The sequence below is a fragment of the Grus americana genome, chromosome 1 (assembly GCF_028858705.1).
Source record: "Grus americana isolate bGruAme1 chromosome 1, bGruAme1.mat, whole genome shotgun sequence".
Lineage (NCBI taxonomy): Eukaryota > Metazoa > Chordata > Aves > Gruiformes > Gruidae > Grus > Grus americana.
In genome coordinates this window covers 62011153-62039051 of record NC_072852.1, presented here as the reverse complement: position 1 = coordinate 62039051, position 27899 = coordinate 62011153, and the positions used below count along the sequence as shown (strand labels likewise).

Here is a 27899-nt window from a genome sequence, read left to right as displayed (position 1 = left end):
TAGGGGTAATAACAAGCAGCATCACGACAGGGCTAAATGGATGAAACCTAACGTCCAGTCACAATTACAAGAGGTGAAGCATAGTGAATGTCTGTTTTAATTACAGCACTCAAACATGGTGGTAATGGACAACCTTATAAATCTCTCTTAGAGTTAGGTTTTTCATTATGTTTTTAATGAACTACTGATTATCCTGTGCTAATTGACACGAGCCCCGAGCAGACAGAAGCAAATGAAAACAATCTGGCAACTGGCTGCTACCATGCATTGCTGTGTCCAGTCCTTCCTTACTGCTCATCGAATGCAGACTGGTGGGACACCAAGGATGAAGTGAGGTGGTGGCAGTATTATTAGCTCTGTTCCATGGATTTCACTATTTAAGGTATCTGTCATCTTTTTAGTTTCTTTCTCTTCTTTTTGCAATTTAATGGAGTTAATTTCTTGTACCTGCTTCCCTTGCATTTTTGTTTGCTGACTTGTCTGGGCAAGCAATGGTTTTAGGCAGCCAAGTAAAATAGAGTTGTCCTCAAGTCAACTGTCGGTGAATAGATTTTGTATCTGGCTTGGTGGGTTTTCATGAGAGTTTTTCAAGCTTAGTTCCTGTTTATGTCTATAGGAGTTCTCTGCTTCCAGGAATGGGATTTTGTGCAAACTTAACATTCATGTTTAAGATAATCAGGATATTGTATTTATGGTATGCCTATAGATTAAATGTAAGTACTGGATGAAATATTTCTATTTAATTCTGAGGGTAGGCGCCTGACAGCTTTAGCAAGATTGACCTTTCAATTGGACCCCTAGTCCTTAGGATTGACTGTCAATTAAATGGTTGCTTTGGTTTTAAATGAAGTTTTTCATCCTAGACACATAAGCTCAAGTTTCTTCTTCAGTCATCTTAACCTGACTTTTAGAAAGTCAGGTTAAAAGCCCAGTGCTTGCTGAAAATTAAGCTACTTTAATTTATCTAAAATAGATTTTTGATGGTTTGATACCCACTTTGAAATATATAGGCCATTATCTCTTGCAGCATAAACACTGTGGAAAATGTCACATTTAATAAAAACTATGACCTCATTCTCAGCCTTATTTTAAATTAGTTTCATTATTTTACTCAATATATTATTTATTCATGTATTCAAATATATTTATTCAGTGAAGGCAGAGATATTTTGATTAATTCAAAGACTAAATGCTCCGTACTTCTCATGCAAATTGCCAAAAAAAAAAAGGTAAAACTCTCTTTGTACTCTGAGGGCTAAATGCATCATCAGAATGTAATGAATGCCGCTGGTTGTGCGCAGTCGAGTGAGTATTCATGTTATCATGACTCTCGCTCCGTGGTTTTTATTATTATAGCAAAAACAAAATTCAGCACATGGATTGTGTATCTGCTTGATGCTTATTTACAGACCCCATTTGAATGGGGAGTAAGTGCTCAGATAAGCCATGCCAGTTAGTTAGGTATTACGGGATCACTCCAGTATTTCTTTGCTATTATTTCTGTATTTCTATCAGCTTTGCCTTTCTCAATTGAAATTTAAGAATTAAAAAAAAAAACCCACAACTGCAAAGCGAGAGAGGTGGGATTTTCAAAAAGCACTTGCCACTATATTAATTAATTTCCCACTGAAGTGGGGAGTTAATCTCATCGACCTGACTTTGGTGGGAGCAGAGCTCAGGCCGATACTCAGCACTATTGAACACGCGGAGCAGCAGTGTGTTGTAAAGTTTGCACAGCTTGACAGTATATCCGGGCTCCGGGAATTTGAGTGGTGTAAGACATTAAAGGGGCTTTGGATTAGGCCTGTTATTGTCCACTAAAATCACTCACAGAATTTCCATAGACTCAATTTAGATTAGGTAAAAAAAGCCTGGTGAATTTGGTTTCTTTTGGTTTTAATACATATTTAGGGCAATACATACACTTTCTGCCCCCTCAATCCTGTGGCTGAGCAAACCAGGGCGTCGCTGGCCCCTTTGCACGGGTCCCACACAGAAACCCGGTTTGCCGTGACCGACCTCGGCGTGCCCAGCCAGGTCTGGTGACGAGGGTGACGACGAGGGTGTAGCAACCACGGGCTCTTCTCCAGCTCCTGCGCAGTTGGGCCAGGGTCCAAGGTCTGGATGCCCGGGGGCCAAAAAACCTTATTTTGCACCACCCCGATCTCGCTGCTTCCCCCGTCCATCCTGTGGTTCCTGACTGAAAGGGAGAAGCTGGTATATCATTGCAGAGAAATTTTGTGACGTGGTTCCCCGACTGGTGGACCTGACCTGCGTATCACGTCAGTGAGATGTACACCGAGTACCTCCACGCAGCCCGCTGTGACGTGGGTTGCCATTCACGTCTCTGGTGCGACGCTCGGTTGTGTACCGGGCTGCCTGCCCAAAAGGCTGGCAATTTTGATCGGACCCTCTTAGCAGATATGGCTGGAAGAGGGTCCGAGGTGGTGTAAAACCAGTGCGTCTTCGCTACGCGGTGTTGTGCAGAAAGACTGTGTTTTCCTGAGCGCCTTCCAGAAAACAGCCTTTCCCTCTGCAGGGCGAAAATTTCCCTCTCAGATCTCTGTATCCACCGTTGTATTCGGTCCCCAGGAGGGATTTCCATTGACATTAACTGATCTTCTGTACATTATGGATCTGAGAGCAGAAATTTTGTGCTCAGATTGCCAGACTCTATGCAGACACAAAAAAATCACAGCCTCCTACGACCCAGTACAAATCTCTGGTAGAAACAGTGGGGATTTTGTTCTGGTTCTCCATAGATCAGCCCTTAAACACCGGTGTCTGAAGGTTCCCGCATCCTTGCGTGCAGCACCAGGCAATATTCTGTCATGTAGCAATTCTGTACCACAATATGGAAATTAATGTAATTATATAATATGGAAATTTTCAGCAAAGGCGCCTGTTCCCCTTACCTACGATAAGGCCTCCCTTGTCATACCATTTTACAGACATGCTGTAGCTCATCTGAACCATGAAGTGCAAAGCAGCTGAATTTTTTTGATCAAGGTCCAAATTAGAATATTGCAATAAGAGCATTTCTCTTTCGCTTAAAATATGTGTATTTCTGGATTGCTTTAACAAGATTCTGTATTATACTAAATAGCTTTTAACATACAGAGTGCAACAAGGCAGTAGCTGACTATCTGTCTAATAATAGATTCCATAAACTATATCACTAAAATAAAAGTATCCATCTGTCTACTGAGGCATGTCCTTCAGATGGGATTTGCCCAAAATAAGAACTTTGTGTTCCAAAAATCTGGTTACAGAAATTGCATTGTTACTGAGAGCACGAAATACCGCCTTGGCATGAACTTCCCATTGGCTCCTGGTGACTGAAGAGGCAGAAAACATGACCTGCAAGGTTGGAAAAAATGTCTTCAGGTCAGACTTACCAAACCTCAGTGTCTCTATCATGTTCTTCAAAGCAAGAGAGCTTAAAACAAACACCGGCACCGCGGGTGGCACCTGCAGAGCACCGTCAGTCTGTTGATCTAGACATCAAATTCTTGTCATCTCTTTGCAGCCCTCAGTCACATCACCGTGTAAACTTTCAGGACTGGACTCATGTTTAGGATATCAAAATCGTTGCCCTTGTCATTTTTTAATTCCTCCTGTGTGAAAACTTTGGTGTGAAACTTAATAATAAAACCTGTGGGCAGCTCGTCTAATAATATAAATCTCCCTCGTGTTAGCGGGTCGTCTGCTCAGCCCTCAGCAGGGTGCGTTGATTCCTGCAAGAATTCTCATCACTTTCTCAGGTGGATATTTTCATGATAGCTACTGGACAATTCCCATCATTTGAGACTGATGAAACAGAGCAGCCCCGTAGAGGCATAGAGATTGAAAACATTTGTAGATTTTTTTTGTTTGTTTATTTTTTTACAAAAGTCTGCTGTGCATTCCCTCATTATAAAAAGTGTCGCTTTTGTCTGAAACTGCTGTTGATACACTTGCCCTAAGGCATTTGAAAGAAAACCTTTCATACCTGGCTTTGCAATGAAAAGAACATTGCCATGAAGAGGCAAAGCACGTTAATGTTATTTGTCTGTATTCTCACTGTTGCTCATTTTCTTTGCCTTTTAATTTGAGTCTGCTCAGTTTCTCCTTTACTTTTATTAATTATTGGAACAGCACTTACTGGTTTCAACTAGCAATCAGCCCTTCACAGCTTTGGATATTGTACAAACACAGAGGAGGAAATTCTGAATTCCTTGAAGTCACTGGCAAGCTTGACATTAATTTTCATAAGGCCCATGATCCAAACCACAGCCGCCTTGCAGTGAAATGTGAACACGGTAAAAAATTGTGCCGTGCTTAATTCCAGCCTTGTCAATGGCAAACACATTTTTCATTGAGTGCTGAACTCAATAAGAAAATTGAAAAGTATGATGCAGAAAGGAAAACGCTGGGCTAGAAACTGGGAAACCTTCATTTTGATTGTCTTGTTACTTTGGTAGATTTACTGCTTGCAGAAGCTGGTCTTAATGACAGGAGACCAGGACACTGTTGGGTGTCAAGCTTTTCTCTGCCACATACTCACCACGCCAGCTTGACCCAAGTTTCACACTTACTGGTGACGTTTACAGGCTTCACAGTGGGGCTGAGAGTTTGTAATTGCGGGGATCACGTATGCTGCTACACAGACATTAGCTGTCTGCATGTTCACAAATATCCCAAATGTAAGGCTGCTGCTTTGTGTTTGGATGACAGATGGGTCGGGTCTAGTCATGTTTTTGTTGGCATTCACCTATTTGGTGTACAGCAGTGAGAGCACTGAGTGCTCTTCTTTAATCTCTAAGTAAAATACGTGTTTCCTCTCTCTGAAGGTCTTTCTAGGTTAGGTATAAAAGATAGGTTAGTGCGACTAACCGTAGTGTAAATTACCGTTGTCTACATTTAGACTTTTAAGAACTGAGTCTGGGAATAGTCTGTGGTTTCTCGACTTTGTTGGGCCGCAGAGGGAGCAAGCATCATGCCTGATGACCACAGCCAGAACTAGTTGAGTGGTTTCTTTGATATAATTAGAGCTTGCTTTTAGTTTTAATCACTTGCTATTTAAAGGTCCAGTAGAGGAACTGATTTACAAGTCCTCTCAAACTTCTCATAAGGTTCAGGAAGGCCATGAATGCACAGAAGGCAAGGCCATTAAAAAAGCAAAATGAGGGTATCGGCATGTGCATTTTAAAAACACATCTATAAATTCTGCATCCAAAATTGTATTTGTTATTCTTTGCAGTAGCTGCGTATTCAATGACTCTAGCGTCCTTGAACATAAAATTTTGTTGCATAAATAATTTCAGAAAGTGTTTTCTTATGGTGCTAGTGAATCTTTTTAATTATACCATCTCTGCCCATCCCGTCTGATCTCAGATGCAGAGCTTTTTTGATCTCCATGAAGTAAGATACACCCCTAGTTGCATTCCCACGATTTCACATATCCACGCATTTCATTTATGTTGTTAATTTGGCAGCAAACGTGTCAGATTGGCCAGTTCTGGAAAACCAGATGGTTACAAATGCTCGAGGGTCTGTGAGTCGCAAAACACCAGTCCTGGTTTGCCACAGACACGTTCATGAGTTTGGCTTTCCCAGTGTGGCCGAGTTCAGAGGATGGGTCACCCTCACTGCCTCCCTCAGCTTTGGGGCTCACTGGATGCCAGGTCTACCACAGCTTTGGTCCTGTGCCGGCTCTCCAGATGATTGGGGTGACCATGGGTGGGTGAAGGGACCCATTGCTGCTCCTTTCCAATGACACAACAGGGAGAATCAGGCTCCTCTATGGGCTCATGCTGTGCCACGGCTCCTCAGGAGGGGTAAGGGACAGCCTAGAGTCCTCCTCCAACTGTATGTCCTGCTCCCACTGATGGCGGCGCTGGATGACAGCATTCACCAGCCAACGCCACAAAAAATCATCAGGAGTCGAGCACAGTTTGTGGATTTTCTATAAAAAACTAATTATAGACTTTATTGCTGAGTGCCAACTCCATTTTCCCCTCTTCTGGGAGCCATTCAATAAACTTTATGTTCCAAGGTAGAGCAAAACTGCCGTAGTTTAATGCAGTGTTTTATGCGTCTTCCCTGCACTCTAACACCTGATTTTTGCTAATAGCCCAGCATGGATTTTCTTTTTCTTTCTAAATTATATTAATAGGCCTGAAATGCCCCATGACCTGGCATTTCCCTGTAGAGGCTCGCTCTTTCTTCCCCGGGAAGAAGCCCGTATTTCCAGGAGCTGTTGCCTGTACAGATTTGTCACCCGGACAGCCACGGGCTCGGGGTGGGATCAGGCCAGGTAGCATCCCTGCTGGCCATCATGTCCATGCAGACCAAAGGGATGAAGGTGGGTTAGCATCACCCTCACTCTGCTGCCCCTGTGGGACCCTGTACCCCTCCCCTGAACCCCAGGAGGGAAGAGGGACCCTGTGTCACCCCACAGTCTTGACCCAGTGTTGCGTTGGCTTAGGGTAAGCATCCCTCTTCAAGTCGGTGCTGGGCGCCGAGGGCTGCTCCCGAGAAGAGGGTCTGAGCAGAGGGTCTGCGTGGTTTGGCTCTCTGCACCGTGAGTACCCTGGGGTGACGACGTGCTCGCTCTTTCGAACGTGATCGCTGGTGAGGAAGGGATGCCACAGTTTACGTGGCATCTGTGACTCTGAGCCTGGGGACCTGGGCTGCAGTTACACCATCTGAAAGCCTCTATCTGGGAAGCACTATTAAAGAAAAGAAGTAGTGCAGAAGGTATGATTTTCAGATGATTAGCATCAATGTTTATACTCCTTTCACAGAACCGTAGGACTTTGTTAGTGCAAGTTCTTGGGCATAAACCAGAGCAAATCATGCCAGGAAATTAAAAACAACCCTACCTGAAATGAAAACTCCATCCAAGAAATGAACCCACAGAGAAACAAACTCAGAATTGAGGTTGTCACAGTGGTCAGCCTTTTTTAACTGACCCATTTCTACAGTCGTAATCTTCTGGCCATGGGTATATTTAATAAAATTTAAAAAAAAAAGAAACATAAACTTTAGCAGACTATCAGAAGAAATGCTTCTCAACAGGGAGATGCACTAGAATTATAAAGCGTTTTCCTCCCCAAAAGCAAATGGGCTTTAAAACCAAGACTAGACAGCACATTGAATATGGCATGCTATGATACTCCACGGCAGGAGGAGGGTCTCTGAGTGAAAACATCTTTTCTAGCTCACACCTGTGATGGGGGAAGATTTTGAGAGGCTTTAAGAGCCATCGGTGCAGTAACTCCCATATACAGTTTCAAAAGTAATCATCTCCATAACACTGCAGGTAACAGCCCCCAACACCCCACGCCAGGATTTAGGGTGCACCATCGTCCTCTGCTGAGCAGAGAAGCTGCTCAACTTCTGGCAGTAACCCTTCCGCCTTGCAGCGTTTCTCTGCGCCACTGGGTGAGCAATAGGAATTCTTTAGGGGGTGATAGTGGTAGTTTCCAGCTCTTAAGAACATCAGAAATTCCCAAAGAGTCCAATCAAAAGCTTTTGGAAATCAAGAGGAATTTTTCCACTTACTTCACTGGCTTTTGGATCAGGCCTATGTGTGTTTGGTTTTTTTTCTTCTGACATTGCCTGATACAGAGGGGAATTGGTTTCTTGATAGTACAGCACCAGATTGCAGGCTCTGCATCTTGGTTTTTTAATTCAGAACAACTCTGCTTTTATTAGGTTTGTGTTATCTCTTATTTTACTACAATCTTTTTTGCATTTCATAAATACTAATTCCCCTGACAGTCTCCTTTGTTTAGTAGTTTTCATCTATCACAGGCTTTTCAGTTTTCCTTTCCTCTCTCGTCCCAGAGAGATGTCATCCTCTGCTATCAAAAGCGAGAGCTTCTCAAAGAAAGCTCTTCAGCCCAGAGATGTAGGAGCAATATTTTTACTACCTATCATTTTTGTTTTCTTCTCTGTGTTCCTTGCCCTTCAGTTTCTTAACACCAGAGCCAGGCTCTGATTTCACTTGCTTCCTTGGAAGAGACTGTAATGCTTTAAAAACCTGTTCACAAACCTTTTTCTCCTGTCATCCATGGGCAGATATTTTAGACCATTCATTCACCTTTGTACCAATGTCGAGGTCCCAGACGGCTTTGCCGGGTGCCATTCAAACCCAGAGAGCTGTCCCCAGGCAGCCTGTGGCTTGCTTGCTGGTTTTTGTTTTCAGGGTATTGCTCGAACGACTTGTCTTCCTTCACCTTCTCCACTGTGTTTCTAGCTGTTTCTAATGCAGATGAGTAAGATGTGGTAGGCTAAAGCAGGTAGGCAGCGTGGCAGTACTTCATTTCAGCTGCATCCGCTAATCAGCTTCTCCAAATTGGACTGGTTTGGTTTAATACTGTCCACCTATTCCAGATAAACTGTATGCTTCTCACGTCCCTGTTTCTTGCAGTGCACCCAGTACTTTTCCAGAACGAAACAAACGCTGCTTTTTACTTCTCGCCATGACCTTTATAGATCCATGAACTTTATGTTTCTTTCAGTAACACACACGTTGATTTTCAGGGGTGTGACAAACTCATATCATCAAATTAAAAACCAGACCAACACATGTAACCCTTCCGTGTTCGTTCTTTAAGTGATTGTTTTTTTACCCTGCTACAAATCTTGGAGTGCTCTGACTGTGCTGAACTTTGATGACTTTCCATTAGAACTCAGAGGCATATCTGATAGTTGTTTTGATAAATGGAGAACTATATGTGCTGCTGCAGTACGTGCTATACATTTTCACAACAGGCAGTGCCAAATGCCTGTTATTAATTTCTCATAGACACCAACTTGATATGGAAGTTACACCCAATGGTGAATCTCACAAGTGTTGGTCAGGAAATAACAAAGAGGGAGCGGTGCAAGTCTAAACCAAATGCTTTGAATATCTGTAATCTGCTGGTACCAGCAGTCTTTACTGCCACAATTTCTCAACCTGAATTTTGAGACTCCAGTTTAATCCGTTTACTTAAACTTTATATAACCGGGAGGACTAGAAACTTCAGGGTGGACAAATATTTAAAGAGATATTTTGTTCTGAAATTCTCCCAGAGAAGTACTAGGAACCAGGGCCGAAAAATAAACCCCATCCTCCATCTTAAAATACGAGCAGAATCACAGAGAAGTGCTGGTAGCATTGGGTTGCCTTGCCTTGAACCCAGCAGAGTTGCACTTCGGAGAGGACAAGGTTCAGATTCTGAAGATGGTAGAAAAATACAGCAACACTGGACCGGTTCTTTGTGGCTTGCTTCTCACATCTGGAAAGCGGGGATGATGCATTATGCTTTGAAGTTTACAGATGGAAAAAGACCAGACAAGTACCGAGTGTTATTTTTATCCCAGACCTCAGTCTGCAATAGCTCCAGATGCAGCTTCAGGAGGAGTTCTCCATCCTGCCAGCACCTGCAGATCCCTCAGCAGTTTATCTGAGGTTTATTTGGGAACCAGCATATATTCCCACTGAATGTGTGCATCTGTTGCCTTCAGTCCCTAACGAGGCAGGTCATAGCTAAAACATGCCCGTATTTTAGTGGACTCAGGACTGCTCCACTACCTTACCACAGGGAGCTGAGAGATCTCATAGTACTTCCAACAAACTGTAATTTTAAGCTATAGTTGAGCTCCTGAGATTTACTGATATCAGTTGATCCACAAAAACTAAAGGGGGGTAGGGGGGAGGACAGGAGGGGCCCAATCCTGTCTGCAGCGTTGGGTGGGTGAAGAGGGAACAAAAAGTATTATTAGGCTGACGCATAGGCTCTGCATAGCCTAGCTGGCTGTTCAGCAGTTCAATTTTTCTCAGCTAATCTTGGCAAGCATTTTCTCCTCCTGGAAATGGTATAAGCAAACCTGCGGTTTATCTCTGCTCAGGTGGTCCTTCCCTCTCTGGAGCTGCAGATGAGAGAACATGAATCATTAAAAGCGAAACAGGAGCAGATGTTCTGCATCAGGTTTAAACTAGTAGTGTATGGTAGCTGCTTTATCTCAATCTCCTAAGTACTGTGTTTTGGAGCAGCCTCTTGCTCGTCTTGTTTAACATTCATGTCTTCCTTTAAAAATGTTTGCATCTCCCCCCTCTGCTCCCAGCCCTCCGTGGGTTTGAAAGTTCAGCTTGAGCTTTAGTGGTATTGAGTGTAGCTTGCAAAAGGGATGCTGGAGGGGTTAAATGAAAAGCAGCCAAAGAGAGCGAGGAAAGAGCAGTGAGAGGCACAAGTGCAAAAGAAGTTCAGGCAGAATGAAGAGTTCAGGCTAACCTTAAAGTAACTGGGATTACCTTGGACTCTGTATTGCATTAGCCAGGGGCTGAGCGAACACAGTGGTGTTAATAAGGTGAGTTAGGGGACCTTGACAGCTTCTGAAGAGCTCTGAGGCGGGGGGAGAGACTGAAGGTGGGGGCTTGCACTTGCACCTGTAAAGGGAGGTGATGGCATGCTGGGAGAGCACCCAGGAGAACAGAAGTTGTTGAATGTAATTATGGTGTGTTCCTGGAAGCAGTGAAACCTACGTACTGCTTTCCCCTGTGAACAAAGCTTATTTTTAAACAAACAAAGCTGGAGATAAAGTTAGGTCGTGGAGCAGGAAGAGAAGGTCTCTAAAAACAGTAGGAGGAGTTGGGAAGAGGCTTTGTGAGACTTCCCTGCTCATGCTACCTGGCCTACACAGCAGTTGGAAAATACACATGGGGATGCATTACAGGAATGGATATGGGGTTGCAGACCCCTGATCAGAGCATTTAAGTGTGGTCCGTGCAAATGGGACCTTCACATGGTGACCTGCTCCAGCTAGCATTAACCTTGAGAAGGGATTTAGAAACAACAGGATAAGCAGACTTTCACAATACAGTTTTATATTTGAAATGCAAAACTAAAAGGTTTGAGAGCAGCTGGACGCCGTTGTTAATCTCCAGGTCAGCTGTGCTGATGCATCTCATAAAAAGCAGGATACGTTCAAAGAGCAAAATCCACTGTTAATTATCGGCATGTATGTGGGAGGCATTTGTGTCATGGAAGCCCTCGCATGGGGTGAAGGGCATGGTGGTGCTTGGCAGCTCTCCCCGCCTTGCAAAGACAAGTCCTGCAGCAGGCAACACTGCACGTTGGAGGAGGAACCATTAGCTCTTCATTCATGGATCCAGTGGGTGGAAGTCACTGCACAGAGAATCTAAAATGACAGCTCTCTTAGCTGGAAACTGTAATTTAGGTTTACTTCTCCTGTCAGGAATATCAGCTATTCCAGCACTATGTGAACTTGTCACTTTTCCCCGCTCCTAAATTCATGTCACCTGGCAGCTCTGGAGGACAACCTCCATTCAATAAGCCCAAACAGCATCAACTCCCAGTGTTTCTCAGGAGCCACCGAGTGCCTCTGCTGTCTTGACTGAAATCATCAGAGAAGTGACAGCGGTTCCAGGTACTCACTGGCTGTGGGGACCATGGATGCTTCTCAGACTACCCTACTAAAACAAGATCAGCAGCAGTCCCTGCTTTCCCTCCACTGTGCTGCTGAATTTTTTCACTCCCACCTGCTTATGCATGAAATGTCTTTCAGTTCTTCAGCACTCCCTGGAAACACCCATGTGCCCTGGTTTGTGACCGACATAAGCCCGTGTGCCATCTGGGTGCTTACCACCGGGATGTGGGTAGGAATGTATATATGCATATTGCATGCATGTGCATGTAGGGAGATGTGTGTATTCCTGCCCAGCTTGCTAGCATTATTTGTTAATCAAAGAGGAAATAAGTAGCTTATAAATATAAAAAGCCCTGAGAAGAGTAACAAGCTGGTATGGGTAGGCAAGCAGAAGCCAGCGGTAGCTGGAGGTATTGATAGCCAAGCAGTCAGTTCCCCCCTAAGTGCGTTTCCAAGGCTGTAATACCAAAAAGCGGCACAGTGGGTGTAAACCGCCAGGCACTACGTTTTACCTGCGCTGAGGGGAAGCTGCCCGTGCGAGCAGCTTAAGGCAAAGCGCACCCCTCTGCCGCGCGAGGAGCCCAGCGGGAGGCCGGGCAGCGCTGGCCCTGTGTGCAGGATGGAGCTGTCCTGCTCCCCACGCGCGGGAGAGGGCACATCTCCATCCAGCGCCTGCTCTTGGCTCCCCTCACGCGCACGGCCGAACGCCTCGGCTCACGCCTGCCTGTCCGACCGCGTCCCTTGGGGCCACAGGGCTGCGGGTCGGCACCTCTCCGCCACTCGCCTTGCCCCGCTGCTCGGGGAGAGGGGATATCTCCCTGACCTTTCAATGTCCTCCACGCTCACAAGTGCCACGGGCACCTGCCTAGCCCTGCGGTCGGCTCAGGGACAGCAAGGGCCCGCTCGGGGGGGAGTTTGCTAGCTCAAAACTCAGTCCTGGAGCTCCTGTTTCTTCTGATTTTTGCCAGCGTGCTCAAGCTGCAGGTGGGACAAGGTGGATGACAAGGGTATAAGCAGCAAAGGGGGAGCCAGCCCTTTCAGCAGATAGAGGGGGAGCTGATGAGAGGCTGGCATGCGTTCAGCGGCCGTGAAAGGAGCAGAGCGCAAGGAGACAGCGCTTGGCTGCGGCCAGAGAAGGATCCCGATAGCAACAACTCAGAGCAGCCTTTTCTGTTTGTTTTCTTTGAGAAGTTTAAAAAAGAACGAGCATTAAAAAAAAAGGGGGGGGGGAAGATGATGTGCAATTTCTTTCAGGGTGTAGCTGAGGGAACAGTTTAAAAAAAAATAGCTGCCATTTAAAGAGATACTAAGAATTTGTTCTTCTATTGTAAATTAACATTTAGTATGCAGTCCTAAAACGGATCTGTTATTAGATGAGACAGAGAACCCTTAGAAATCACAGTAAACACAGCTGTAGAGATGAGGAAAATTAACAAGGCATCGTGCTAATAATTGTACCTTCCAGTTGTCTTAAATAGCTGATGGAAGTTACTTTTAACATTGCCCTCATGGTCTGACATAAGTAGGCTTATGTAGCAAGTCAGATGCTTAAAAATACAACCAAGACACTTTTAGGTTTGTCAGGATTTAAGGAAGATTACCTAGGCATGTTTTCTGTTCTTTTATTGCTGTGCTGAGGTCTCCCCCGCTGCAACTGAGAGGGGTGCAGGGAGACGGGAAGTTTCCAGCTCGGGCCTGGTGGTCGGATGCGCAGAGCGTTGGATGTTGTCGTCTGTGTAGAGCTGGCACCGTGGATGGAGCACGCTGGCATTTGGGAAGAGGCGTCGGTGGCCAACAGAGAGAGCAGCCTTGTGCCGATGCTCTTTGCTTCCCAGAGAAGCCTGTGGTGGAGTCATTTGTGGTCGGCTGCTGGCAGTGAGTTTCTTTCAGTGCGCAAAGACCAAAATGTCTGGTTTTTAACAAAATTAGAAAATACTGCAAAAGCAAACAAATCTCTCTCTCCTGTGTCATGGTACACCTTCAGTCTTTCGCTTTGCTCCCTCTTTGGGTCTGATCCTGACAGCGTTAGGGTTGGACTAAATGACTGCTGCTGGCTTGTTTGGGGCCGAGCGTCCTTCAGGGTTGGAGTCACTGGTATTTAGCTCAAGGTAAAAGAAATCAGACCTAGGAAACTATTGATGAAACAAGCTTGCCATTTTAACTCAGAATCTTATTTCTGGACTACATTCTGTGGCAGGAAAGTTTCCTGGGAAGCCTGTTGTAATTAAGATTACAAATGGATGCTAAGCATTTTAATAGAAAAGGCCTTTTGTCTTTTCAAGCAGAGAGTCATCTAATTCTTTTTGTACAGCAGCAGAAAGGTGAAAAGTTTCTGGTTAACTGTAATTAAGGCTGTGGAGAAAGAGCAACCTTGGTTAGTTGCCGTCTGTGAACATTAGTGAGCGGCATGGACAAATGTGCCAGGAAAAGTTACCTTGGAATAGCAAGGTTTAGTCTGAGCACAATACAATCTCACCAAAGGGAAGTAAAAGAAATTCAATGTTAATTTGTAATAGTTTAGGTGAGGAGAAGAAAATCCATTATCCAAAGGATTTGTGTATTTTGCCAGTCTGTGTCTTTATGAATTCATTCAAATCATTACATGAAAAAAAAGAGTCAGATTGAGACAGGAGATGAAATCTGTTCTTGTTTCTGCCGCTGATCTGCTGGGGGGTGAGATCAGCTCTCTCTTCCGCATCTCAGGGCTTTTGCACCATCCAGTTAGACAGCAAGCGAGCCTCCCGGGGAAGAGCTTACCGCAGGGTTATACGCTGTCAGGCGTGATCACTCTTACTTCCAGCATCCTTCCTTAAAAAAAACCAGCACCGCGTTTCTTGGTGGGGGCCTGAGCCTGTATCCCTGGCTCACGGGAAGGGAGGAGATGTTAGAAGGGGACATCCCGCAGCGTCCCACACAGAGTGCCTGCCACGGTCGTGGGGGACGGGGACTCAGCACAGCTGAACACGTAATTACGGGGTTCCCTCTCCTCCAGCGGATTGCTAAAGCCCGTGAATTATATGTAAAGGGACCAGCTATGCAGCAACTATCTTCTGTTTTTCCTATTTGGGTTTCAAAAGCTTTGGAGCAATATTGGTGCGTTACATGCTGAGTTAAAAATTGGAAACGTATTACCCTGATTTAGCATGGGACTGAGTAAATTGTATTCAGTTAAAATAGCAGATATCCTGCTGAGAAGAAAATAAGTATTTCTACTTGACTGTGTGACACCTAAGCTGCAACCCAGAGGTACAGGAGGAGGATTTGTGTTACCAAGAAATCCATTAACATCGCCTGGCAGGTCAGAGCCGCCGGGGTGATCGGGGCACGTGCGTCCCAGGCAACTCCAGGCGTTCAGGCTGCCTGCATCTCCTCCACCGTGTCCTGCGCGGGGTCTCGCACGGTGCCTGTCATGGTGGTGCCTGAGCACCTGTCTGGTCTCTGCGCACCCCATGGTTTGATGTTGTTGCCTTTTCCGGAGGGAGGTTTCATTCAAAGCAGTCACTGGCCTTTCTGCCTGCGTGGCTCTGCAGTATTTGCTGAAAGCCTCGTTCCTGAAGTGTGTAAAATACCGAGGTTTGCAACAGCGGGCTTAGCTTCCAGAAGCCACCGTCCCAGGTCCATGAAGCTTGAAGGACCAGCAAAGAGACACATGCCCACATGGTAGGATCATTTGAGTCCTCTGGCACCTTCTTAGGCAGGTTCTTGGAGGTTCCCAATGCTGGAGATTCCTCACTCTGTTTCAGCTCAGACATATCTTATCCTTTCTGTTGGGATTTTTCCTACATCTAAACTGATTCTCTCTTGTTTAGCTTTATTGCTACTTGTCCTAACCACAGTGAGTCCAGAGAGCAGATAATTCCCTTCCTCCTTGTGGAATTTTTTATTTATTTTTGTATTTACATATCTACTTTGTCCTGTTTCCTCTCCCCACCCAGTTTATCTCACTCCTACTGCCACAACTTCTTGCAGCAGAGAAATAAATGTCAGTTTTTCCATTGTCTTCTAGATGCCAGCTCTGTTAAAATACAGTTTCTTACTCTGTTTTGTTAGGGCTACTCCCAGCTCCACCCTGGCTGACTCCATGCATCCCCAGCCCAGTGCTCGTCCTGTTGTACCATTTGCAGATGTCAATGGCATGCCTTTTGCTAACCAGTTCTCAAGCCTCTCCTTGAAAACCACATCTACAGCTCCCAAAGTAGAGATGTAATAGCAGAGTACAGCAGCTACAGGTCACTCGCTTGGCTTTGAGCTTCCCAATGCATGTGCTCATCCCCAGGCTTGGGTTGTCCCAGTTTGCGATCCGTCTACACCTTGAATGCAACCTGGGAATCATGAGATGAACAGTGGAAGTCCCTTTGACCCTATCTACAGTCCCTGATGACTTGGAGGCAGTTCTGCAAGCCCGGCCCTTTCCCAAGCAGCTCCAGCCAGCAGTAGCGTATCCTCAGGAAGGGGTTTTCCCAGGCAAGGCCAGATGGAATCAGCTTCCCACAGCCAAGGAGATTGAGCGCAGCCTCATACCTTTGGATGCGGCATGCTGTTGTGTCCCACCGCCAAGTCCCCACTCCCTGTCCCCCACCTGCATGAGAGCCAACTCGCTCCTTGCTGCTGTATGTCTGTCAAATCAGCCATTAGCATAATTAAGTCCATCAGAGGTGATGATAGGTAGGGGCTCCTAGTGGCTGCTTGAGGCATCTTTGAGTGGCTGGTGATCGTAGCATAGAGGTGAAACACCCGTGCCTGGGGACCAGGAAGGGTTAGAAGGACCGTGGTTGTGTCCCTGTGTGTTACAGGTTATGCACACAGGTACAGAGAGCGTGAGCTCAGCTCCAGCCATCACACGTGTGTGAGTGTGCGTGCGTGCCTCTTGGAGGGAGAAGGCCAGAAAGTTTTCATTTTAAAATTAAATTCAAAGGATAGCCAGACCTTTCAGCTTTTTCATATGAAGAGTGATTTATGGATGCACTTAAAGAATGAGCCAGGAGCGGACAAATTCATCACATGCTGTCCTTTTCTGTCAAAGCGGTGGCAAGATGCTTCGGCAGCAGCGCGGGGCGGTCGGGCTCCCAGGAGCAAAGCCTCCGCTCCGGGAAGGCACCGCAGCTCCATCACCCTCACCTTGCCACAGCAGCTGAGGGCCCGGGCCAGGGTTTCATCCGCTTCTTTTTGCTGTGAGAGGGAAAAAAAAAAATGGATTGGCCACCTGCCAAATTCCCCTTCTCCCCCTCCCCTCCGACAGCCAGCGTGAAAGGAAAGAAGATGCAAAGTGCTCTTTGTACATGCACCACGAGGCTCCAAACTTGTCTTCTATAAATAAAATCCCAAGAATCCTGCTGACATGAAGATCTTTTTCCTTTAATTATTCCCAGCTCGAGGCTCCTCTGGCCTTCCTGATGATTCCTTACCTCTGGGGTGTATTGCATTTAAACTTGGTCACTTTGATTTTGCCCGCCTTGTGTTTGTAAGATTCCCCCAGAGCTGCCGAATAGCGACACACATGGCGGCTCATCCTTCACCCCCGTGTGACCAGGCTGTAGGTCCTTCTGCCTCGTCTTCTTGGGGACTTCAACCTTTTCCATCTCCTTGTTCAGAGGGGACATTTTACAGGACGTATGCATTCATCTTATTAGCCCCAAACCCTATGTATTGTACGAGTCCTGACACCAAATCGTTTCTAGCAGCGAGAATGGGAATGGACAGGCTTCCAAAGATGTTTGGGATTATACAGGAGAAGGTGGCATTTAGAAGAGGACTCGCTTTTTTCTTCCTGAATCCATGCCTTATTGTGTGACAGAGTCTTAGGCTGATTAGAAAGCTGGTTTTAACATGCAGTGGTGTCACTTGGTGTCAGTCTGTGATTTTTCAAGGAGATTTTTGCATCATTTAGGCTCACTGTGGTCCTTTAGTTTCTCTCCGAGACAAAAAGGCCAACACTTAATGACCTAGTTGTGAAGCTTTCCCAGGAAAGCATCAGCATCTGCAGCTGCATGTGTGTCTGCTGCTGGATTTTGACTGGTTTAGTGTTGTTTCTTTTCTAGCACCCAGACCACATACCTGGACAAAGAAGAGTGAATGCCAAAGTTGATGCGGGTTTTGGGGTGTGTCGTTATTCAAATAATTGTAGCCTCCGGATCCAAAGTAATGCAACTGCTGAATTATTTCACCCTTCCCTTCTACGTGCGTGCACACAGATGCGCACAGATGAAGTTGGGACCGTGTGTAGGAAGAAGGAGGGAATATGTGAAGAAATTTAGGATTTTTGACAATACGGTGCCAGCAGCTACTGTGTATGACTGTTTTACTCTCAACAGCTTTGATCTTTCTTTTCATAGCCCTGCTGCATTCTGTACCGCGGGAACTGAAAATGATATGTTTATCTTGGATTGCAATACAGAGAATTATTTGAAAAAAATGCATATTCGGCCTTATCTTTTCTGTGGGGCGATAGGTTCAATGCATGAAATGGAGAAAAGAAAGCAGCTTTGTAATACTTCAAGAGTTTCCTTCAGAGGATATAATTTGTCTCTAAAATTTTCTCGCTTAGTAAAAATGCTCCTAAGTTAATATTAGTTTTATTATCTTCTATTATCCAGCCACTCTGTAGAGACATTTTCCTAGCAAATTTGTATTCCTGTTTGTCTGTCCGCAAGTTGTCAGGGAAGATGTTAAGCATTTCCATCTCCAGCACACACGATGTGCTTTCTAGTCTGCTTTATTGGACTCTGAATAAATATTAATTGAGGTTTTGGTGGGGTTCTCATTTGAGTGCTGGAAATTTTTGAAAAAGTGAACAAATATTAATTGAGGTTTTGGTGGGGTTCTCATTTGAGTGCTGGAAATTTTTGAAAAAGTTAAGTCAAGAATAATATGCTATGAAATGTGAAATAAATCAAAGTATGAAACGTTGCAAAGCTATTACTTAAAAAAATTATTGTAGTCCAGGTCAGTTTAATAACATCCCTTTATCTAAAATGCAGTTGTTCTTTTAGATTCAGTGTTTTGATTCACAGCTATGATTGTCTGACTGTCATCTGTAGAAATCTGCAAAAAGTAATAATTATTTGTGATGATTTGAGAAATGCTTATACTTGGACTGTCAAGTATGAAAAATTGCTAGTTCCCCTTTATTGTCTAATGATGAACATTTTTAAGAAAACAATCTAGAATTTGGTGTATAGAATATATATACACCAAGTAGGGTAGTTATGGATCCACATTGTAAAAGCCAAGTATTAAAACAGTGTAAAATATGTCTGTAACTTCAAGGCTGTCCATCAAGGTTGCAAGAATCTTACTCACGCTTTTTATGTGAAAACAGGATTGGAAACATGCTTGCATGTAACCTCATGCTAAAAAACCCCCAACTCTTAAACATTTGGGAAAATATAAGTAATACCAAGAAACATTTTATATATTAAATGCCAAACGCCTCCTAGAACTCAGGTAGTGTGGTTGGTCGGCTGGGGGAAGGAGAGCTGATAACACCTGAGAGATTTTAGTCAACTGAAATATTAGTCCCTCTCGATGTCACATAACTAGGACCGTTAGTGCCACCTATAGTTAGTCTGTCTGACACTTTTCACTTTTAGACCTTGTTTTCAATGGATTATGAGCCTGCTGCACACACCTTCTGAACAAATACCATCAAGAAGAAATTGGTGGAGATGAGCTGTTGTTTAGGCGAAGCTTAACAGCGCTACTGGATAGACCCAACTGGGTGTTCAGCGGAGATACAGCTGATTTTGATTGATAGCTGCTTGGACCACAGATAAGGGGAATGCCGCAGCAACTTGTATAGTTCTAGCATAGGACAGAAGCCAAACCTCCAAACACAAGTGTAACTGAAGTATTGAAGGCAGATGCAAAGTCTTCATTAATGCAAAACTGAAGAGAAAAAGCAATTTAGCGGGGCATGGGACTGCAAACCCCATTCACAATATTTATCCTCCTTATTCCACTATAAACTAATTTGGATGATTTTGCCCTTTAGTCTGCCATGCTCCAGTGTTGTGTTAGCACTCCAAACATAGGGTGGTTGTGAGCCTGATTACAGTAATGTGCAGAACTAGCAGCAGCTGCAGGCAGCACAATAGAAATAAATAAACCCCTGCCTTATAAGTGTGTGGGATACTTCTTTGCACACTAATTTTTTTATAGCGAGGCAAAATTTAATTAATGGGGCTTTTTTGAGTGACACCTTCTATTAAAAAAGTGCTTTCAATGCAGATAGCTGTGAATTGGATTGATCTCTGCTCCTACTTTGCAGAAAAAAACATTAATTAAAAGTGTCCTTTGTTCTAAATCTGAACTTGCTTCTTGGCCATCAAGCTTGGAAAGGCCCTCAAAGATTTTATCCTGCTGTGCCTAAATAACCAGAAGAAAATACCTCTCATCTCATTACTGTGATTTACCTTGAATAACCTTTGTGTGTCCGTGGGTTGATGGTTGTCAATTAGTCAGCATATACATTTCTGGTCAGTATATTCTCTAGTGCACCACACTCAAAGCACCCACACCCCCCTGCGCTGTGCAGAAAATATCCACACGAGCAGAGTGTGCTGGACTTAGCTTTCCTCCCTCGTTGTTAGTTTGGGACTGATGGAGAGGAGAAGCTTCTGGGATCAGAGTGTCCCCAGACTACCTTTTTGTTTCTTCTTCTTTTAAATGCCGTTGAGCTCGGGAGTCTCCCGCTGTTCATGTTGCCTCCCTGTTCAACTCGTTTGCTGCATCAGAAAAGGAAGAAAAACTTTGATCTTGACATGCCCTTCTTCTGTGTCCCCCATTACAACTTCTGTAGGAAAAAAACCATGATCAAGTGCATCTGTGGTGGTGTCAGTCCTTTCAGGGAAGAACGGCTGCTTTTATCAGATGTCTTTCCAAAACCTTTAATGCCCAGCTGAAGTCCAAGTTGAACTGTCGGAGGACAGACCCCGAGCACTGGCTTTATCACCATCCCCGTGCTGCTCTGAGGGTAACCTGCACACACAGTTAAAATAGCCCTCTCCCAAAGCAGGGTGGATTTAGGTCATTACTTGTTGTGGCTTCTTGACCTGCGGGATCAGTGGGGACCTCTGGTAATGACCGTAGACACAGCAGTCGGTGTCCAGGCAGCAGCTGCGCTCTCACAACTCCACTGTAGCCACATCTACAGCAGCTTTGGGGGGAAGACAGTCCATGGACCTAATTGTTTTGACTTGTCCTTCACCATCCGTAGCTTTAAAAATATCTGTCACTTGGATCTTACCTCTCTCACCAGCTTCAGGAGTGAAATTATTATGTGGCTTAAAAGCCTTGCCTGTAACATAAAATGAGGAGAAACCATAACTCAGTGTTAATATATAATTTCAAAATATAAAATTGGAAAACGCTGTTGCAATTACCTCGCATGGTGCTGTAGGGTCTGGGGACCATGGAGTGTGTCCTCTGAGGTTTGCAGCTTACAAGGAAGGGTTTGGTGGCTCTGCAGGAGCTCCGTTAAAAGCTCTCCAGCGCCTTACCCGACTTTTCACTACTGCAGTGGGAGCATGGCTTTCATGTCACCCCTCTTTCAGGGAGGGGGCTGTTTTCATGACACCTCAAGGAGAGCCAGCAACACATCTTGCTTCTCTGGGGGAAGCAGGTAGGTCAGCTCTTCCACGGCGCATCAGGTGTGTGAGTCAGCTGCAGGAGAAAATGGGGTTTGATACAGATGGCATCGTTCTAGGACAGTCACTAAATTGGCCTTTTTTTTTTTCCCAGTAAGCTAAATTCAATAGGCAAAAAAAAAAGTAATAGAGCTTTCCAAACTGTATTTCCTACATGACCCTTCATCCGTCAGCCGTACCAAGTTTATGAGAATAGGGCAATACCCTTTTAGTGTTACATTGATATTTAATATGTGTTCTGTGTGCTACCAGAGCACGTGCAGAGGTGACCCTGGGATGCTGGTGTATACTTAGTAAATGGAACTGACCAAACTTTTATGCCCTTTCTCCATATTACTTCCATGTTAAAAAGAGTGGGAGACAAGTACCACTTCAGAATGCACAAGGATCATCTTTTAAGTGAATTTAATGTAGTACAATCTCATTTGAAATTTCAAATACTAAGGCTGCATTTTTCCCGAATGCCTGAAAATCTCATTAATGTTAATGTATGGGGAAGAAGTGCTTAGCCTATTGATGTAGGAATGAAATCAGGAGCAAAGCACAGCTCTACAAGATTCATCCACAGATTAGGATCTGAAGCAACCATTAGATTATCAAATCTGACCTTCTATCTAATTCAGGCCATAGAATCTCATCCACTTAATTCTACATTTATCCTAAGAACAGCACCAAATAAAAAACAAAGCAAATACAGTGCATTAGCATATTGTAATGTAGCAGTATATTCAGGCGTCTCTTATTTTTTTACCCCTAAAACCAGAGGCAAACAGCAGTACTGTGCTATGTGATATTGTTGAGACTCTGCAGGAGGAGAGAGATTTCAGCATTTTATCTGTCTACAGTGGAGAATTTGTATGTTTGTGTATCTGCATATGGTTTTGTTTAGTTCTTTGAAAATTATTCACTGGTAACTCAGTATAGAGCTGACCATTCTGTTTCCGAGGACAGCATAATTTGAAATACAGATTTTATTTTATTTTTAACAGAAAAAAGGAATTTTCTTCAAAAATCTGTGTGGTCCCTGACAACTGCTTTCTAACATCTTACTTTGGAAACTCCCTGCCAGTCAGTTTTCCTAGGAAACACGAAGCACATTTCACATCTGGCTTCCCATCTCTTGGACTGTAACACAAAACTGCCCTTGAAATGTACCTGGGAGGTGCTTGGGGGATACCACACACGCACAAAAGACGAGCCAAGCTGTCTACAGGAGCTGCACTGGGCTATTGCATGTTTTAACCATTAGCCAACATTTTGCTGAACAAAGGGGCTAAAGAGATGAGATGAGATGAGGAAAGTACCAAGGAATTCAGAGGAGAAGTGGTGGGTGGCACTGTACAAAATACAGAGGTCCCAGGCTTGGCATATAAATGCTGTCTTGAAGAAAAAAATCCTCCTGCCCAGTTTGAGGTGTGCCAGCCCCTTGGTGTTGCCCATCCCAGGAGAACATTCCTCTGCAACCCACTGCAGCTCAGAGGGAGGGAAAGTCTCTGCTGCCCACTTGTTGCAAAAGCTTTTGCTGCTCCTTGGGTGGGTGAAACCTGGGCTCTTGTCTGTAACAATACAATTTCTGTCTCCTTTCTCTCCAAAGCTCAGAAATGCCACAATTGGCTTGGCCCCATCTTGGGGTTTGGTTTGGGTTTTACCTCTAACGTGCATTTGGATCCTGTTCTTTGGGGGTTTTTTTAAATACGAATCGGGGCTAACTGCTGATACTGAAAGCAGAGATTTGACCCATGGCTGCAGGAACTGGAGTTTCAGTATGAACCCCCAAGCTGGTGCAAAACCATTTGCCAAGGGTATTATACCATCAAGGGGGAAGACCCCTATAACCAAAGGCCATACACCCCCACAGCAGATGCATGCTGTCTACATTGCCTCCACTGATTCATTGCAGCGTCCTGCGATTCGTGTTAACCTAACTAGAAGGTATAAACACTTTTGAAAGACTCAGTATCCAGGAAGGAATCTCAGACCTCCTTACCTGTCAGATAGGAAGGTCAATACTTACCTTAATACTTGGCTTTGAGGCTAAACTAATTATTGTGCGTAAGGCTTTTTCAAATCCACAGGTAAGTGGGGTTAAGTAAATGTAAATAATATTACCAAAACCCTGTTGCTTTGATGCAATTTATTCAGAATATTTAAAAAGGCATTCGTAGCAGTGAGGGTAGGGCTGCACAGCAAAACACCGTGCCATGCAGAGACACCTCAGATGGCTCTGAGTAACCGAACAGAGGAGCCCTGCGTCGGCATGGTCCTTTGCTTGGGCTAATACTCCCCGTTTCCCAGAGCAGCTCATTACCTGCCTTAGCAGAAGCTCTCGCTGCTGTCGCTGGACACAATCTGGGCAGGAGGTGGCCGGTGGTGAGACCGTGGCTGTCTCTGTGGAGCTGCCCTGTGAGTCTCCCCAAGACAGATTAGAGCCTCTCCAAAGCATCCAGTAGCAGTAATAGTAGAAAGTTAGGGCACTATTAACAAAATAATAAAGGGCTACGGGTGAATATAACGCTGTGTGTGTTAGAAAGCCACACACTCTTTCCTTCTCTGTCAATATGGGTTTAGCAGAACGGCCAATTTAGAGCTAATATTCTCCCTGCTCCTCAAGAAATCACGTCTGAGTGAACGTTCCCCTTGGGGACTTGCAGGAATCTCCATGGGCTTCATTTCTTCTGCCAAGGTCATAGCCAAGAAACAAGCCGCGATTATTAATTCTGTAGCATAAAAGGCATCAGCAACAAGAGCATGTACTGTTTTCACCTTGATAAATTTTCCAACTCTGGTGTCTTCTTACTCCATCTCGGCAGCAAAAGGTCAGGCGGGGTCCAGCACTGGTGCAGCCGTGGGATGGATTGCAGGGTGGAGGGGAGATCTGTTTTCTAGGACTAAGAAAAGCAGTGACTGCATCTCAGGAGGAGGGTGCTGTAAATACACTTGCCACCAGGCTGTGTGAGCGCTTGTGCTCCTTTGTGTTGTCTTCAAAGCAAAGCCCTGGACGTTTTCTTTGTGAACAGCATTTAAGCAGCACCTATCAAGAAGATATGTGCTCAAAAAGAGTTTATCTTCTAGCGTAGGAGCAATTTCACTCAGTGACATAATGAACTGTTCTATACAGGCAGTAATCTACTTTTCCATGGATTGGTATAATAAGCAAAAAGACAGTAAGGGTTTCCCAGCCGCTTGACTTAGTGGTGCTTGTGCTTTCTTTGCAGCTGTCCAACACAGCGATTCTTCATCAGATTAGACGAGACCAAGTGACAGACACATGCCGAGCAAACAGCGTATCTAGCAGGAAGCGCCGTGTGTTGACACCCAACGATCTCAAACACCTGGTTGTGGATGAAGATCATGAAATGATCTATTGCTATGTTCCCAAAGTGGCCTGCACAAACTGGAAGAGAGTCATGATGGTTTTGACGGGAAGAGGCAAGTACAGCGATCCGATGGAAATCCCAGCCAACGAAGCCCATGTGTCTTCGAACCTGAAGACCCTCAACCAGTACAGCATCCCAGAGATCAACCACCGCTTGAAAAACTACATGAAGTTCCTCTTTGTCCGCGAGCCTTTTGAGAGACTGGTGTCAGCCTACAGGAACAAGTTCACCCAGAAGTACAACACCTCCTTCCACAAGCGATATGGCACCAAAATCGTGAGGCGACAGAGGAAAAACGCAACCCAGGAAGCTCTGCGTAAAGGCGATGACGTGAAATTTGAAGAGTTTGTGGCGTATCTCATCGACCCGCACACCCAAAGGGAAGAGCCCTTCAACGAGCACTGGCAGACTGTGTACTCCCTCTGCCACCCTTGCCACATCCACTACGACCTCATAGGAAAATACGAAACGCTTGAAGAGGATTCGAATTACATTCTCCAGCTGGCGGGAGTAGGCAACTACCTGAAGTTCCCCACCTATGCAAAGTCCACGAGAACTACTGACGAAATGACCACAGAGTTCTTCCAGAACATCAGCTCTGAGCACCAAACGCAGCTGTATGAAGTCTACAAACTTGATTTTTTAATGTTCAATTACTCAGTGCCAAGCTACCTGAAATTGGAATGAGGGATGGGTCGGGGGGAGAGAGGGGAGAGAAAGCCTGTTTTATTTAAGATTTTTATTTGTCATAATAAATATGGAGAATGGGTTATTTTGTAAATTAATATTTTCTTTTTTTGAATGATGCTGCGAGCAGCACAGTCAAAATTATTTAAATCAACTGTAAGAAAGGACAGCTCTCTTTGCAGGGTAACAGGATTGTGACGATCTAGCTGTAGAAATGAATAATACTGCTACACTGTTTAAAAAAATGTTAATTGTGTTCTGGTGAATTTCATTGATCTTGCATTCCTCCAATTCTAATTAATGTTATTTATACTTATTTAAAACATGGTCTCTTGGTAGGTGTCACTTCAGCAGCAGAGATAAGGTAACATTTGGACAAAAGGAGTCTGGTTTTGTGCTTTCCTCAGTTGAGTTTGTCTCTGGGTAATAATATTCTTCCATTAGCATTACTGATGCAGGTAAATAAGGGAATGGTTCTTGATACCACACGCTTTGAGAAGAGTGGTAGAAATAATTTCTTCAGAAAGTGATACTACACTTAAGTGTAGTAAAAAACAAAAAAAAATCTATCTAGTCCTGAAAGGGAAAAGTAAAACAGATTTTGATAGATTCATGATATCTAAAACCCATGACTCAAAGAAATGTGAATGTATTCCTTGGGAAGAGAAACCATGAACTTTTTATAAATCTGGACTTCATGATTTTATCAAGAATATGACTATTCCCATTCTCTCTTAATTTGAAGCCTTCCAGCCCAAACGAATGCATATTTGCAGACGGTCCATCAGAAAAAAATCAGCATTTTGAAAGTGACTGTAGAGATTTTTGAGTGCCACAAGTAATTAATTGGCACTGACTTCATTCATATCCCCCTCATTCATATGGGGGGTGATGGGAGCTCCATCCTCTGCAAGTCATCACTCCCTAACTGATCTTAAGATGAGCAACCAAAATTGGCTCAAGAAACACTGGTCACAATATGTTGCTATGAAGGATGTGAGCATGTCATTTGAAAAGTCAGAAAGTCATCGTCGTGTTGCCCTCTGAGCATGCAAGGCAATAAAAAAGGTCTCATCTTCCTACATGCTGGTTTCATGGCTTTTTCCCAGGGAGAACAGGGAGTCTTTTTTTCAGTTGATGCCTAAATACCACTGACAGGGATGTTTTTCATTTCCAGTGGGTTAGTATTTCATACAAGTCAGCTCTAGCGTGAGACCGTGGCCTTTTTAGTTAAGGTGAGTATCTCAGTAATGATTGCATTGTGTATAACGGCTTGTTGGGATGGCAGATTGTACCAGGCGTAGCACGCCGAGAGATTGTTTCGGGCAAACAAGTAGTAATTTATTCACGGCAAATAAATAATGAAAAACGAGATTTCAGCGTGGCTCTATTAGCAAACTAGTGAGCAGAAGTACAGGCTTCTCCAAATGTTTGCTTTAGTTTGGTGCAGGTGGGGTGTACGGCCAAGCCTGGGGAACGGTCTGTAGCCACCCCGAGCTGTCCCACCGTGGGGCCGCAGCGCCGGCAGCCAGGTGAGGGGCAGAAGGAAGCAGAGGCTTAAGTCGAGGCACTTGTGGGAACCTAAAATCTGTTTTAAAGTTGATTGATGATTAAAATGGGGTTTTGATTTGCCTGCATTGTCAATCTTGTCATCAAACCAAACCCTTCCAATAATTAGTGAAGATTTAAATAAACTCAGCTGAAGGCAGACCTCTTTTAACAGTATCAGAGCCAGATCCAAAAAATTGTACAGTTGTATTGTACAGTAGCTGAATTACATCCACTGAATTACATTAGTCTCCAGGATACATACGTGGTTAAAGAAGAAAAATAGGTTCCATCTTATTTTATAACAATAAGTCGCTGAATAAATCTCCGCGAAGAACAAATTAACATAACAAACAGCAGCTGAAGTCCTTTCACAATTGGATTTGTTCTTAGCCAGGATTTCAGTCATTATTTTTTTTAATCATACTCTACAAATAAATCTATCATCCGTTCTGGAACAGCCACAATTTTCATAACCCAGGTCCTATTTATAAACCGAAGCGGTGGCCCAGTGGCTAGCGAAGAGCTGGCTGTCTGCGCCTGGCAGCTCTCAATTCCTGATCGCTGGCCGGTGTTTTACTTGAAAGCAGTTTTGTCTCATTTAGAGTACACAGAGCTGTTGCAAGTGCCTATCACAGTGTGCCCTGGCTGTCTTTTGTTCGTAGTTCAATGGTTATATGTTTGTTAAAAAAAAAAAAATTAAAATATCTGTCTGAGGGTAGATTTCCCCTCTCCCTCTCCAGTATTTGCCACAAGCTATTTGTGTGCTTGTTTGGTCTTGTATCCGACAGTGCTAGTATTTTGGTCCAATTTGCTCTTCAGTTAGCTGTTAATCCCTCCAACAGATTGTGATGTGAATTTTTTGATTTAAGAAAAAAGTTACTTCAGAAAGTAAATATTTTAAAAATGGGATGTGCTTCCCCCTTTCTTTTTGTACTTTTCTCTGTCATCACCACGTTTTTATCTGTTCTGAAATACTCTCTTTAGTTTCACTGCTTCAGAGACACAAAAAGCCTACTTGACAGCTGTGACAGAAAAGCTGTAGGTGAAAAACATTTTCAGGAGATCTGAGGGGTGAGTGCCGCTCCAGCCGGGATTTTTAGCAGCAGCTTTGGGTTCAATTACCCAAATTCTGCCTCCCCGAAGGGGGCTGCCCTACGGGCCGATGCTCGGCACTGAGATGGCTTTTATGTGGTCTTAAGGGGTGCTTAAAAGTCAC

The 27899-nt window shown here is 44.4% G+C and overlaps 1 protein-coding gene across 2 annotated transcripts in view; it reads left to right on the top strand.

Annotated features, from left to right (window-relative positions):
• Positions 1-27399, top strand: part of CHST11 (carbohydrate sulfotransferase 11) — a 171279-nt gene extending 143880 nt beyond the window's left edge. For both annotated transcript variants that reach the window (XM_054813614.1, XM_054813613.1), the window contains exon 3: positions 24284-27399. In XM_054813614.1, coding sequence (XP_054669589.1) covers positions 24284-25132 — 849 coding nt within the window. In that variant the 3' untranslated portion in view covers positions 25133-27399. The remainder of the gene's footprint in view (positions 1-24283) is intronic.
• The last annotated feature ends 500 nt before the right edge of the window (positions 27400-27899 follow it).